At 33.5% G+C, this 13,919-nt stretch overlaps 1 protein-coding gene across 1 annotated transcript in view; it reads left to right on the forward strand.

Annotated features, from left to right (window-relative positions):
* Nucleotides 1-7,346, forward strand: part of LOC145671328 (serine protease inhibitor dipetalogastin) — a 208,414-nt gene extending 201,068 nt beyond the window's left edge. The window contains exons 9-10 of the mRNA XM_081740337.1: nucleotides 1,802-1,978; nucleotides 4,550-7,346. Of these exons, the coding sequence (XP_081596463.1) occupies nucleotides 1,802-1,978; nucleotides 4,550-4,784 (412 nt within the window). The 3' untranslated portion in view covers nucleotides 4,785-7,346. The remainder of the gene's footprint in view (nucleotides 1-1,801; nucleotides 1,979-4,549) is intronic.
* Nucleotides 7,347-13,919: the final 6,573 nt, after the last annotated feature.

The raw sequence follows: 13,919 nt of genomic DNA on the forward strand, positions 1-13,919 counted from the left end.
TCCTTGCAATTCTTGCAACACGCACATTTGCTTTCTGCCAACTCCTGCCCACAAACTGAAGACTCATACCAAACGCCTAAGACTTGTTCTCTTACACTTTTCACAGACTATTCACCATACTATAACATTCTTCACAGACTATTCACTATTACACTGTGAAAGAAAAATATACTCAAGTATTCCTAAAACACACACATTGTGTCAATTCAACATTTATGAGGATTATAATCACTCACTTTCATACAACTTAAAGCAGTTTTCATGAACTTTTTTTTTATAAATAAAACATATATTACTTACCATTAATTCTCTATGTAAAATTAAGTAGTTTAGTGGGCACAATTATTTCCTTATATTATTTTCGGATTCTGCTTAGATTGTAATGTATATTCATTCACTTTTCCACTGTGTTTTTAAATTTGTTACTTATGATGAATTTATATTTCAAATCGGTGTCTATCGTTATATTGATTCGCAGTTCATCAACTTTTTCCCTTTGAACAATGTAAAAGTACGCTCAGGAATCCTTGCTATCATTCTACTTATATTTTATCTTTCTGTAATTCCTGAATTTTCTTTAAACTTCCAAACTTTCGACTCTTGGAAGGGGAGAGCAACGAAGTTCTTCCCTTAGCAAGTCTGTTCCATTTTTATTGCTTGATGTTTCTGTTCTTTTTTTTGGTCCTCCGTGACCAAGACTCCAGGGGAGAGTCGAAAGCTTGAAAGTTTAAAGAAAATTTAGGAATTACAGAAAGCTGTAAGTGGAATTAGTTTTCCCGTTGGTTTTCATTTCAGTACACATCTACATAAGCCAAAGATTTCAATCTTACTGTGTTGTGATTCGTTTCAGGAATAAAAATTAAACGAGAAAAAGAAAGAAAATGATAAATATGAAATATGAAAAGAATTATATGTTATTAATAGGCTATATTGTCATAAACATATTCACCCTGTCTTCCCTGCAAGGACAAAAATAAATTAAAGATCAAATGTAATAGCAGCCAAACCCTGATTGGTGTTTCTAATTATCTAAATCTCATTAATAACATAAAACACATTGAATAACTTATAATTACATGGGCGCATGGGGGATGGGAGGATTCATTGGTAAGTAGCCAATTTTTTGTTAATCACATTGAATAACGTTTACGTACGTACGTCTACGTAAAAAACAGGTAGAAACACAGAATATCATTTAACAAAATACGGTACAAAAAGTATTTTACACAATCATTTTCAAAAATAGTGAGGTAAAATGCTTATGTAATATAAACTTTGAAGGAAAATTCTCAGGGCAAACAAACTTTTAAGAGAACAATTGGATCAGAAGATCCAATATATTTCAATCAAAAGGTAGGTCTTACATCTGGAGAACTGCACATAGTGTAGCCAAACCTAAACTATCACTTAACTCAGTATGATGCTTATTCCGTAGAAAATTCGAAAACTCAATTTAGGGGCCGTTCAAAAATGTTGTGGCCCCTGATCCAAAAATTAATTATTGGCTCACAAACATTTTCTTGTAGACCTTATATCTGGAGAACTACATATAGTGTAGCCAAACCCAAACTATCAGTTACTCAGTATGATGTGCTTATTCCGTAAAAAAATTTGAAAACTCGATTTAGAGGCCGTTCAAAAATTTTGTGGCTCCTGATTCAAAAACTAATTATCGGCCAAGATCGCATTCTTGTTGACTAATATTTCTCACTTCGTGCATTATCACTGTATGTCCTTTACCTACTGAATTTTTAATCGTAGTGTAAAATTGATTAATAATTTTGCAAACATTACTTTCCAGGTCACTTTGTGAGTTGAAGAAAGAAACATGTGGTCAACATGTAGTTCCAGTAGCTGCTCGGCATTGTTTAACAACCAGTTACTGCAACCAACAGTGTGGAAACAGTAGAAACTTCGTATGTGCATCGGACAACAAATTCTACCGAAATGCTTGTGAGATGAGGAAAGAGAACTGCGGGTAAGTTAGCATTTTCTATCAATATCATAGCAAAATTAGTTTATTGTGACGTATGACAGGAAATGAAAATCGAAAATATTTCATTTCTTCAAAGCATTATTTTCACTTACGTTTATAATTGTTCATTTTGTACATTTATACCCAGAAACGTAAGTAACCGTGAAGTTATCTTTAAAAATTAATAATACATTGTAATGAAAGTTAGAATATTTTGTTAATACATACAACACATTATTGTTACGTCTCTGCTCATAGTGACGGGTAAATTATTTAAGAAAACCTAAAAGATATGTAAATAAACTGTTACGCAATAAATTGGGGCAATTAGAATTGAAATACACAAAATGCCTTTTTTGAAAAGATGCAGCAGAATTTAGGATGGTAAAATAAGAATATATGATCTGTAGAAATGTAATGGTTTGTTGTGTAAAGTTTTTTTCAATATGTCAGTTGATTACAATACCTTAGTGTATTGTGGTAACTCCATGAGCTGTCGTCAATCGCAGTTGCTTCGTCAAAATTCTTACACACACTCTCTCGACAAATTCGGTGTTCGTGGTTTTGTTCAGAGGTTGTTTGACAAAAGCACACTCATTCTCTTCTCCATAAAAGGTAGTAGATTTTCAATATTAAGTTACACCAACAATCACATTACCATGACGTAAATCGAAAGTTTTAGAAGGTTCAGGACATAAACCTCCAAGGTTTGAGTACCTCAAGCATAACCCTCAATCGACCTCACTAGAGATGACATCGTCCAAAGTGATCTTACCAATACAGGTGATTAAAGTAGAAAAGACGGATTTCGGCAACAAAATAATGTTTGTGTACTCGAATGTAGATCACATCACTCTGTAGAAAGCACTAGCTGCAAGTTAGTCAATATCAGAGTATTGACTGAACAAAGTAACACAACAAAGTCAATATCAGAGTATTGACTGAACAAAGTAACACAACAAAGTATAACTGACATATGACAAGATCTGTATTGTGTAAAAGCAGCAAGTAAGGGGGAAAAAGTAAGGATAAGAAATATGAAGTAAACATATGCAGGGTGAAAAACTTCTGCTATTGTACCTAGTTTAATGATCCAAACAAGTTTATACAAAATGCTTCTAAGAAGCTTGAAGCTACATGAGCTCAACTCTTTAAAAAAAAAAAAAATCTTGAAGAAAGAAAATGTTGTAAATGACATCCACTGGAATGGAACGACGGAGTTTCTGTATCACATCTTTCAGCATGAAATGAAATCTTTGAGTTTTATGTCCCACGGTTATGCCGGCTAGGCTAAAGGAGACGGTGATGATGGGAAATGAATGAAATGGTGGAATGAAGAAAGTGGGAGGAAACTGGAGAACCCCGAGGAAACTCACGCAAACGGTGTTTGTGCCCCACAAAGTTCACTTGGCGGGAGCAGGGTTTGAACACGGGACCCCATGCATCTCTCAGCATGTAACATTATGATATGTAATGTAATCTAGATGAAGTGTGCGGTAAAACTCTGGAAGTATCTTGCGCATCATTTTTTGAAATCGAAAAACAGTCCGTGATGTTATTTCAAATCCTCTATCTTAGATGCCTTTTCTGGAGACAGAAGAATTATCTCCGTGTGTTAATTCAAAACCTATATCTCCTGGGACATTTTTGGAACCAATTGTGTATATTGTAATGTAAGTCCAAACTCCTTTTCCTTGACATGAAGAATACTCTTCAGTTCAAGAGTGTGAATATTGTTATAAACAAGTCCAAGTACGTTTGTAAGACAAATATTTTTGAAGGTATTTTATTACGTGTTCAAATTAGAGGGGATATTCCTTTTATGGAAATTAAGAAAAGCATGAGATGTAATACATTTCTCCTTTTATTTTGTAACTAAATATTTTAATCTGAAATAAATACTAAAACTATTCCTGAAATATTTTAAACATCTTATATAAACTTCCGTGCATTCTTTCGTTACTTTTTTACTATTTAGGAGTTACTGTCTTTTGTTCACGTGATTCCGTGACAGACAAACAATTAATAAATAATAACAGTGATAGTGACGATGAGTTTGTATTCCAGACATCCATTAAATGCGCAATTTATGTTTGATTTTTATGCAAAAAAAGTTCAGAATCTTTCCCGTCTCAGTGTACGGCAATAATCTTGACATTATCATTTGATTGACATAAAGAAATGAATTCCGGGATTTTCGCAGTCGATTCTGGAATACCAGTTGTTCTCTCTCTCTTTTAGTAATTTTCAGTAGAAAAAGGTGTTTAAAGTCTTAGAAATTAAATGCATACCTAGCAAATCTCGCTGTTATGAACTGATAGTTTAGACTTAACTTTTATTATCTTTGTAATGTTAACCATCATTGTGGACAAAACTTTGGCACTTCTGATAATAATAATAATAATAATAATAATAATAATAATAATAATAATAATAATAATAATAATAATAATAATAATAATAATAATAATACAACTTATTTTAATGGTATTATTCATACATTTCCTTCCTTAAATTTTTGTCTTGTATTTCCAGCATATTTTCCTAATACATTTATATGTCATTATTTTTCAGCAAACACGTATATGTAGTACCAATGAAACGTTGCTTGACCGGATTCCAGTTCCGAGGATGTCAAAGAATTTGCCCCAACTACTACGACCCTATCTGTGGCACTGACGGGAAAACTTACTCCAACGGGTGCTTCTTAGAAATCGAAAACTGCCGATCAAGATCTCTTGTTACGAAACGACATCACGGCAAATGTGGTCAACCCGTGACAGAAGCGAAAAATTATTTGTATCGCTAGCAAGAGCAACTTCTATAAGGAGTTGACAAGACTGCCAACTGGTCATCCCATCACATAGCATAATCGAACATAAAAAGACTCATTAAAAAGACTTGCATCATTTAAAAAAAATAATAATAATCAAACATAATGACGCATTTGTGTAGCGAGCTTTGTGTTTTATTTTATACGCATTTTTCTCCATTGTTGATTTTTAAATAGCTGATCATGCTTCAAAAACATGTAAGCCTTGGTTGCACAATAAAATACTAAGTGATATCACAAGAACACTTTTAATTGTTTACGTGAAAGTGATTGAATGTACTTGTTCCAGACATTTTGACGATGTGAATCTCATTAAATGTAATAGTGCTGACTATATATTTATCTTAACAAAAATCTTGTACTAACTTGCATAAAGATAGAAGACACTCTAAGATGTAGCTGGTGTATAGATTGCATTTTCTTGCCAATATAGATAAAGTAAAGATCTTGGGGCATTAGTACCAGTTTTATACTACTGTCTTGAGAATCTTTTTGTTCTAGTATTCGCTATCAAATATTTGTATTCTCACATTTAATATGTAGATTGTCTTCTGTTTTCTAACATATAGAATATAAATGTGATGTCATACTAATATAAAGTAATATATGCGTCATAGCATTGCTTTCAGTTGTTGAGTACTACTCTAAACCCATCGATTCATATTAATGCTAAGTTTATGGTGTTTAGGGAGGGCAGTTTTTTTTCAATAAGTTATAATACTAACATTAACGATATGAAGTATGTACTAGTACTGTCCAGAAAGTAACCGATGTTTTGAAATAAAAAAAAAGTAGCAGAATAAACAAACCAAATTATATTATATACATTTGAAAGGTACATTCTTAAGCTATTTTTCCACATAATTGCTATGCAAATTAAGGCACTTATAACACGGTGGCACAAGTTTATCAATACTGTCCCGGGAGAAATCTGTCGCCTGCGATTTCAACCACTGGCTTACAACGGCATACAGTTCCGCGTCAGTATCAAAGCGTTGTGTAGCGAGCCATGTCTTCATCGCTGAGAAGAGGTGGTATAGTTCAATCACCCAAATCTGCGCTGTATAGTAAGTGATTGAACACCTCCCATCCAAAACCATCCAGGAGCTCACTGTATGCTTGGCCGTGTGTGGACGTGCGTTGTCGTGAAGAAAAAAAACACCTTCGTGCTAAGTTTTCCCCGGCGCTTGTTGGCGATGGATTTCAATTGACTTGTGGTTTTATGCCAACAAAAACCTAATCACAGAACGCACCTTACAAGAGGCGGGATTTCCTATTGCAACGCATATAGTAATACGTCACAGAAAGCACAATGAGAACGTCACATTCCTCACGCTACCACAGCTGGATGTATAGTGAGTGTGGCCAAGATGGCGACTCTAGCCCCGCCCACTGCCGCGATAGACCAAAACGTCTGGCACTTTCTGGACAGCTCTCCTAGTTTTCCAGAATCAAACTTATATGTTTGATCAAATTTTTATACTGTAACAAAAGGTCTATATGACACTAATATAATACATACATTTTACTAATCTAGGGGCTTCCCTTATCACAAATATTGTTTTGTTTTGTTCGAAATGTTTAGTACTATATTAATTATCAGGAATTAAATTTGAAGTTTTAAAAATCTTTCTTTTTTTTTTTGTGAAAATATGGAAATGATATCTTGCGGCAAAATTAACAATTTCTTAGTTTAAGTGCTGATATAAAAGCATACGATGTAGCACTTTATCATTTAATGAAAATAGATACGAATAATTTAATAAATTATGAAAGTATTGTTTTCATTATTTTTTGTTAATAAGTAACTGTTGATTTGTAGCCTGGGCTATTAATTGTACTCCAAGTTTTATTAAGCTTTAAATATAGGATATAGTTTATACTTTTCTTAAACAGTGTATGTATTTAGCATTCTAACAAATCAATTATTGTTAAATACACGTAGTTATATTGTAACGCTTTAATAATATGGCAATTTTATATTGCAACGTTTCGTTGTTTCTTTCCACTTGGATTTGCATCAAGATTAACAGCTGTTGATGCAATAAAACAACAAAGTTGTTTTATGCAATAATAAATCTTGAAAAAGTCGTCATCATATCTGAGACAATGTACATTAATAACAATTATTTTTTCAGAGAAAAAGAAAATAATTGTAATTTATCTTCTAGTGTTCAATTACATTTTTAAAAAATCACGTTATTACACAAATCAATCATTTTAACTTTGTAACATCACTACATTTCTGTAATGTATTAAGTTTTAAGACAATTAGTTAATTATTACTTTACATTTTTTTCTTGTACGAAAGTGTAATGTCTTTCTGCAAAGGAAAACATAGAAATCTATAATCTATCGTTTTATAGAAAGAAATCGTATGTAAGTATGACTTTGTTTTTTATGCTTCAGTGTTAATATCTGTGTGCCTTAATATTATTTGTATTTATTTGTTTTTTTTATACTGGTAAGTTATTTAGAATAGAGTGGATGTATGTATGGATGTTTTTTTATTGTTAAATAAAGGCCTTTTTATACAAAGTTTTTATGTATATTTAATTTCTATTCTATTCCCAATACTAGAAGAGCATTTGCTTCTTTGAACCAATATATGTGCAAGAAGGAAAATTATCATCAGCATATAAGTATTATGCCATAGCTGGCATATCACTTGTCACAGATTGAGAAGTATCCAAATCGTGCAGACCTCTCTTAGCCTCTGTGTTTTGATGTAGAAATTATTGGCTTTCATACCATTTGTTAACTTTAGTCTTCCCTTTCCTCTCGATGGTCTTTCATGTCCAAGAATGACTGAAGCGTGCAATCATACATTGAATCCTAGTAGGTGCACCGATAGAATCAATTTTAGCGGTGGCGTATCAGAGGAGGCAGGGTTGGTGGACGTTGTAACCTCTCCCATTGAGTCTTCCATACATTTTCGAAAAGGAAATGATTTCAGTATTCTTAAGTCTTGGAACTGCAGTAATTTTTTGTATGTGGTGTAGGGGTTTAATTTATACGTACGCATTACATCAACTTCAAATGTTTAATAGGTATGAATGGATAGAGCATATGCTTATTCAGGAAAGGCAAAGAGACGAAGGGTTTATTATTATTATTATTATTATTATTATTATTATTATTATTATTATTATTATTATTATTATTATTATTATTATTATTATTATTATTATTATTATTATTGAAATTAAAGATAGTCGTATGTCATTTCTAGAAATTTGAATGCTCATCTAAACGTGTTAGCCTAACCGAAAGTGGAAGGAAATGTATGAATGATAGTTTGAAGCATCGTACTATAATTGCATTGGGCGGGAAACCCGGATGAGATAACCGATCGTATTACATACATTCCTACGGTTTCCCAGGAGGAGGAATTGTGTCGCACACTGCGCTTCAGTATCAGTGGGGGTTAAAAGCCCAAGTATTTTATTACTTTTGATTATGAAGGAGTGGGGGAAATATGTTAATGTGAATATGTATTCTACAATACAATAGGCAGGAGATAATAATAATAATAATAATAATAATAATAATAATAATAATACTTAAACATAACCTCTCCCATCGAATATTAGTATGCCCATGAATTTTAGTACTGATGTAGAGCATTAACCGCAGACATGAGCCAAAATTTTCTCCAAAAGTTTTGAATAGCAGGGTACTATATGAACATTAAAATAATTTTATTAAATATTATGTTGCATAATTCATAATATGGAGTGAATGAAATAAATTTATGGCTGAACAATAAAATAAGACATAAAGACAGTGGTGCCCACCCCCCCTCATGTCCATGACGCACCCCCCCTCAATTGTCTATCTGTAGGTGTTCTTCCATGAAAAAAATATTTTCGATTAATTTTTACACCTCCTCAAGCATATTTATATAGATTTTTACCCCCCCCAAATATTTCAATGACGCAGTTTGCGTCATAGCCCCCCCTTGTGGGCACCCCTGATAAAGATATAGTAAACAAACTGCTACTCTGTTACAGAAAATCCAGTACTTACCAATTCTGTAGTCAACAGTTGTTTACATAGTAATTTTATATCTGGTCACAACTTACTCTAATCTTGATCGAATAATGCTCAACTTTTAGAATTTATTAAGTGAATACTGTAGATTATTTCAATCACAATGTTTCCTATCTTTATTGAAAAGTAATAATATCGTATTATTTGTGACAGAACTCATGTCAAGTATCACTCATCATATTTAATTATTTACATTTGAAAAAGAAATTAGGTAGTGTATTCATGTTCATCAACAATACAGTACTTGTGAGTTAATTTCTTATACGTATTAAATACTTTCCATATAGGTGATGTATTAGGGCATTAGTACAAATCTCTTATAAAGAAAAAACTCATAGTTTTGAATATATCTAATGGTTCACTCTTTTAATCTGCCTAATCTGCCTACTAGAAACATATATTGATTCTACTTTCTTTCCCAAAGGAAAGTACCTATCTATTTCTTAGGTAATATTTTGTTCATATCTACAATATATATATTTAGCAATAATATTTTTTTAATAATTATACATTTTTTTTTACTATTTTACCTCCTTGTTCTACCCAAAAGCAGATTCTATTCCATCTACGTAACTTAGTCTACGAAGTACTGAGTCAGCAGTAATGTGAACTACAGGGTTTCCTATAATTAAGTATGTATGATGTTTCAAATACGGGGCAATCCAAATGAAATCGACCAATTTCCAGGTCAAAGATTACTGACAAAATTTATCTATCTTTTATTTTTTTTAACCTAAAATTGTACAACATTCAGGAACTTGACGAATAGTCATTTCTTTTTAGCCACACAGAAAAGACGTGAAGAAAAACTCCGAAACTATTCGAATCTCAGTAATGCAATTTTACCCACTTATTACTCCACAACTATTGTCTATTTTGTGCAAATTTGGGATTTTTAACATCTGTCCTTCGTGAAATATTTGATGGTGAAAATACACGATTTTCGAAAATTCGCAATGCTTAAAAATTTCCAAGAAATCAAGTATATAGTTCTTAGATCTGAAACTTGTTTAAGACGTTGTATATTATCTAGTCTGTATGTAGACAAAGAATTGAAGGTGAGTCTTATTTATTTCGTTTCAAAATGTACATTCCAAAATTGCAATTTCTAGGTTTCCAACCTCAATGTTGAGAGCTTCTTTTCTAGACGTTCTGAAGCACGTCTCAATGTGCACAGAACACAGAATATTGTCCATTCCATTATCTTTCATATGTTTGGGTTTGAACTCATCTTTAAAACCTAGAAAGTTACGGCGTTTAATGAAATCCTCTGAAAAGTTCAAAATGCGTTCAGGTGCCTATACAAAATGCCCGCTACGACATAACATGTGCGGTTAAAAAATAAATGAATACCCGTTTTCAATTCCCTAAATGTGGTACAAACTTAGGTAAAAATTAATAAAAAACTAAATTTTGTCAGCAATCATCATTGGTCGATTTCATTTGGATTGCTCCAGACTGCGGTAAAGAAACTAGCAACATAACTTGAAGATAAGATTGAACATAAATACATTGCTGTCATACTTTTCTTTACAAGTATTTTAATCTATGTTCTGCCTGATATGGTCCACCAACGCACCATCTAAAAGGACACATACCTAGAGGCGAAGAGCAACGTTGTCATAAGCAGCTTGATAGATTCGTACTGGTATCCTGTGGAACTCTTCTGTGATAGTTTCTCATAGTTCGGGCAAATAGCGTATATGATGTTAATACACTTTGTCATTTTAAACACCCAATCAGAAAAAAGTCAGGTGGTTCAAATTGGGAGATCGAGCTGGCCACTCCACAGACCCACGTCGACTGATCCAGCGGTTCAAGAATGTTTCGTTCAGCCACTCTCGCACTGGTATGGCACACTGACAGTTCTAAGTCCAGTGACTGTTATTCTCACTCTTAGGCTACACAGTGTTGCAATATCGAAACTTTTTGTCCAGAATTACAAACACTGCAGTCAGTAAACATATACATAATTATGGGTCACCCTGTATTTCTTTCCCTTATAGTTCATAAGAATGGTTGCATTGACTCTGGGCATGACAAATTCTTGATTATTAGAGGTGAAGGTAACTACATATGTAAAGCCCACTTTCACATGAACCAGGAGTTCATTCGAATTAGACAAATGTCTGAAGAAGCATCACTTAGAAATTCCTCTTCAAATAATCTTTTTGTTTCTTTCACCTTTGGACCTCTCATAGCATTACGAGCTAAGTTTTAAAAAAATAAACAAGTAAAAATCCAGGTCAAATAAATTAATCCATTCCTCATGGTGTATTCACACATTAAATCCAAGAAAATGCCCCCAACAAAACTCATTAGCTTTTTACCACGTGTATCTAGCTATTTTTCACGCTCGGACCTACTTTTATTCAGATCCGGATGACGTGAATGAATATGCCCATGCATCCTTATTTATCCAAGCTCTTCGCGTTTGATCGTACAGGCGATTCCTCGGAATGTGTGAAAGCGGGCTAAGGTGATGAAGTCACAAATTTTCTTTTTTATTATTGTTATTTTACTTATTGGCAGTGTGTAAAATAGGTTGATGTTTTGTTTCTCAAATAGTTCACATTTGAATAAAATCACTCCATACCTTCAGTATTACGTAACAATAATTGTTGAATATTCAGAACTATGAGAGATTTGATCATGTAATGATTACTCCTTTGTTTCTTTTACGTTAGTTTATGTCATTGAATAATAAGAAACAGAAATTAGTCCGAAGGAGTGCATAGAAATTAGAAATGCGTACGATCCCATTCTACATATAAGTGTTTTGTGGTGCCAGTTAATAGATTGATAGAAGAGTTCCTTTGTAACTTCAAGGTGTCTTTCATTTGAAAAGTCCATAAAGCTCCTAGAGAATAGCTGAAATAAACCACAAAAGTATTAGCAAAATCCAGAATTACACAACTAGTTACAGAAAGAAATAGTAATGAAATTTTTAAGTTAATTGAAATTTCCAGTAGAATTGTTCAGAGAAAAGAATAACCTTCAGGCGTCAATATCTTGAAACTAGGAAACCGATATATATAAGAAGTTCTTACAGTGTTCCAAATTTTAAACTTAAATGTTTTTTAAAAACACGAAAAGCTTTTTAGAAACCATCAAAATGTTAAGAATTGCATCTAGTTTTCTCGAAGACATTATGAATCCACTATATCGGGACAAAACTCAGGGTTCTTTGATAGCATATGCAATAAAATCATTATACAACTTACAGTGAGAGTACGGCTCTCCACACACGTAGTATTCTTATATTGTGGTTTATTACTCTGCCAACATACAGTGCTCCGGGAACAAAATTGACAAACTTCGCATACGTTTTCAAGACTTCAATACGGGAAGAAAGTTTGTATGTGACTTTGGTCAGAAACACATATTATGGAGATGAGGCCAATTTAAGGTAATTAATAGAATTGGTCACAGGTGGATACACTGAATAAAACAACCGACAAATTTCGCATACGTGTTAAGGACCTCAGTACAAGAGATAAAAGTTAATCTGCGACTTTGTTCGGAAACTCAGATAAATGAAATAATACTGTATGACAAATAATAAAAAGTGAAAGATGCTAAATACAAAATAAAACATCTGTATTGATGAAACACTAACGTGGGTTCCTGTCACCACGGCATGGCGCGTCCTCAGGTTGCGGATCGAGGAGAAGGCCTCTAGATATAGAGGTTAGCTGCGAATATACTGAATAAGCAGTCGCGGACAGACGACTAGGAGTGGTCCTCCAGCTTGGGGGTTTGGGTAAGGCTAACACCCTCATCCTGTAAAAAAAGGTACTTGTTCAGAAACATTCACAAAAGCCTCGGACAAGGACTGATAACTTGGCACGACATCAGCAAAAGAAAATGGACATGAGATTTGGAACATGGAATATTAGAAGTCTTTATAGGGCAGGCGCGTTAAAATCTGTAACGAGTGAGTTAGAGAAATACAGGATGGACTTAGTAGGAGTTCAGGAAGTTAGGTGGGAAGGAAATGGATCTGAGAATTCCGGAAATTTTACGTTCTTTTACGGGGAAGGAAATAAAAATCACCAGTTAGGAACAGGGTTTTTCGTTCACAAACGAATATTACCAGCAATTAAACGGGTTGAATTTGTTACTGACAGACTTTCTTTTATTACTCTTAAGGGACGGTGGTGTGATATTATTGTTTTAAATGTACATGCTCCAACTGAAGATAAGGGTGACGATATAAAAGATAGTTTTTACGAAGAAGTGGAACGGATATTTGACCAACTCCCGCGATACCATATGAAGATTCTATTAGGGGATTTCAATGCGAAGGTAGGACGAGAGGATATTTTCAAACCGATTATAGGGAACGAAAGTTGGCATAAGGAAAGTAATGACAACGGTGTTAGACTCGTGAACTTTGCAACATCCAAAAACCTAATCGTAAAGAGTACAAAATTCCCACATCGCGACGTTCATAAATACACTTGGACATCACCAGACGGAAAAACACATAATCAAATTGATCACGTTTTAGTAGATAGAAGAAGACAATCTAGCATAATTGACGTCCGGTCGTTTAGAGGGGCTGATTGTGACACTGATCACTACCTGGTAGTAGCGATAATACGGGAGAGATTATCGGTGAATAAAGGTAATATTCAATGTCCGAAAACGGAGAGATTTAATTTAAAGAAATTAGAAGAGAGCCAGGTAAGAGAGGAATACCAGATTGAAGTTTCGAATAGATTCTCGGTCTTAGAAGACTCGGAATGCACTAGTGTTGAGGATACGTGGATTGAAATTAGAGATAGCATTAAAAGTTCAGCAATAGAAAAACTGGGACACGCGGAAATACGTAGGAACAAACCATGGTTCGACCAAGAATGCATTAAACTAGCAGAGAAGAGAAAACAGGCAAAATTACGGTGGCTACAAAATCCGAATGAAATAACTACACAAAATTTCGCAGATATCAGGCGGGAAACTTCCAAAACTTTTAGAACAAAGAAACGGGATTTTTTGAAAGCTAAAATTAAGGAACTTGAAGATAATAGTAAAAATAAAAATATTCGGGACATG

The sequence above is a fragment of the Thermobia domestica genome, chromosome 2 (assembly GCF_964235325.1).
Source record: "Thermobia domestica chromosome 2, izTheDome1.hap1.1, whole genome shotgun sequence".
Lineage (NCBI taxonomy): Eukaryota > Metazoa > Arthropoda > Insecta > Zygentoma > Lepismatidae > Thermobia > Thermobia domestica.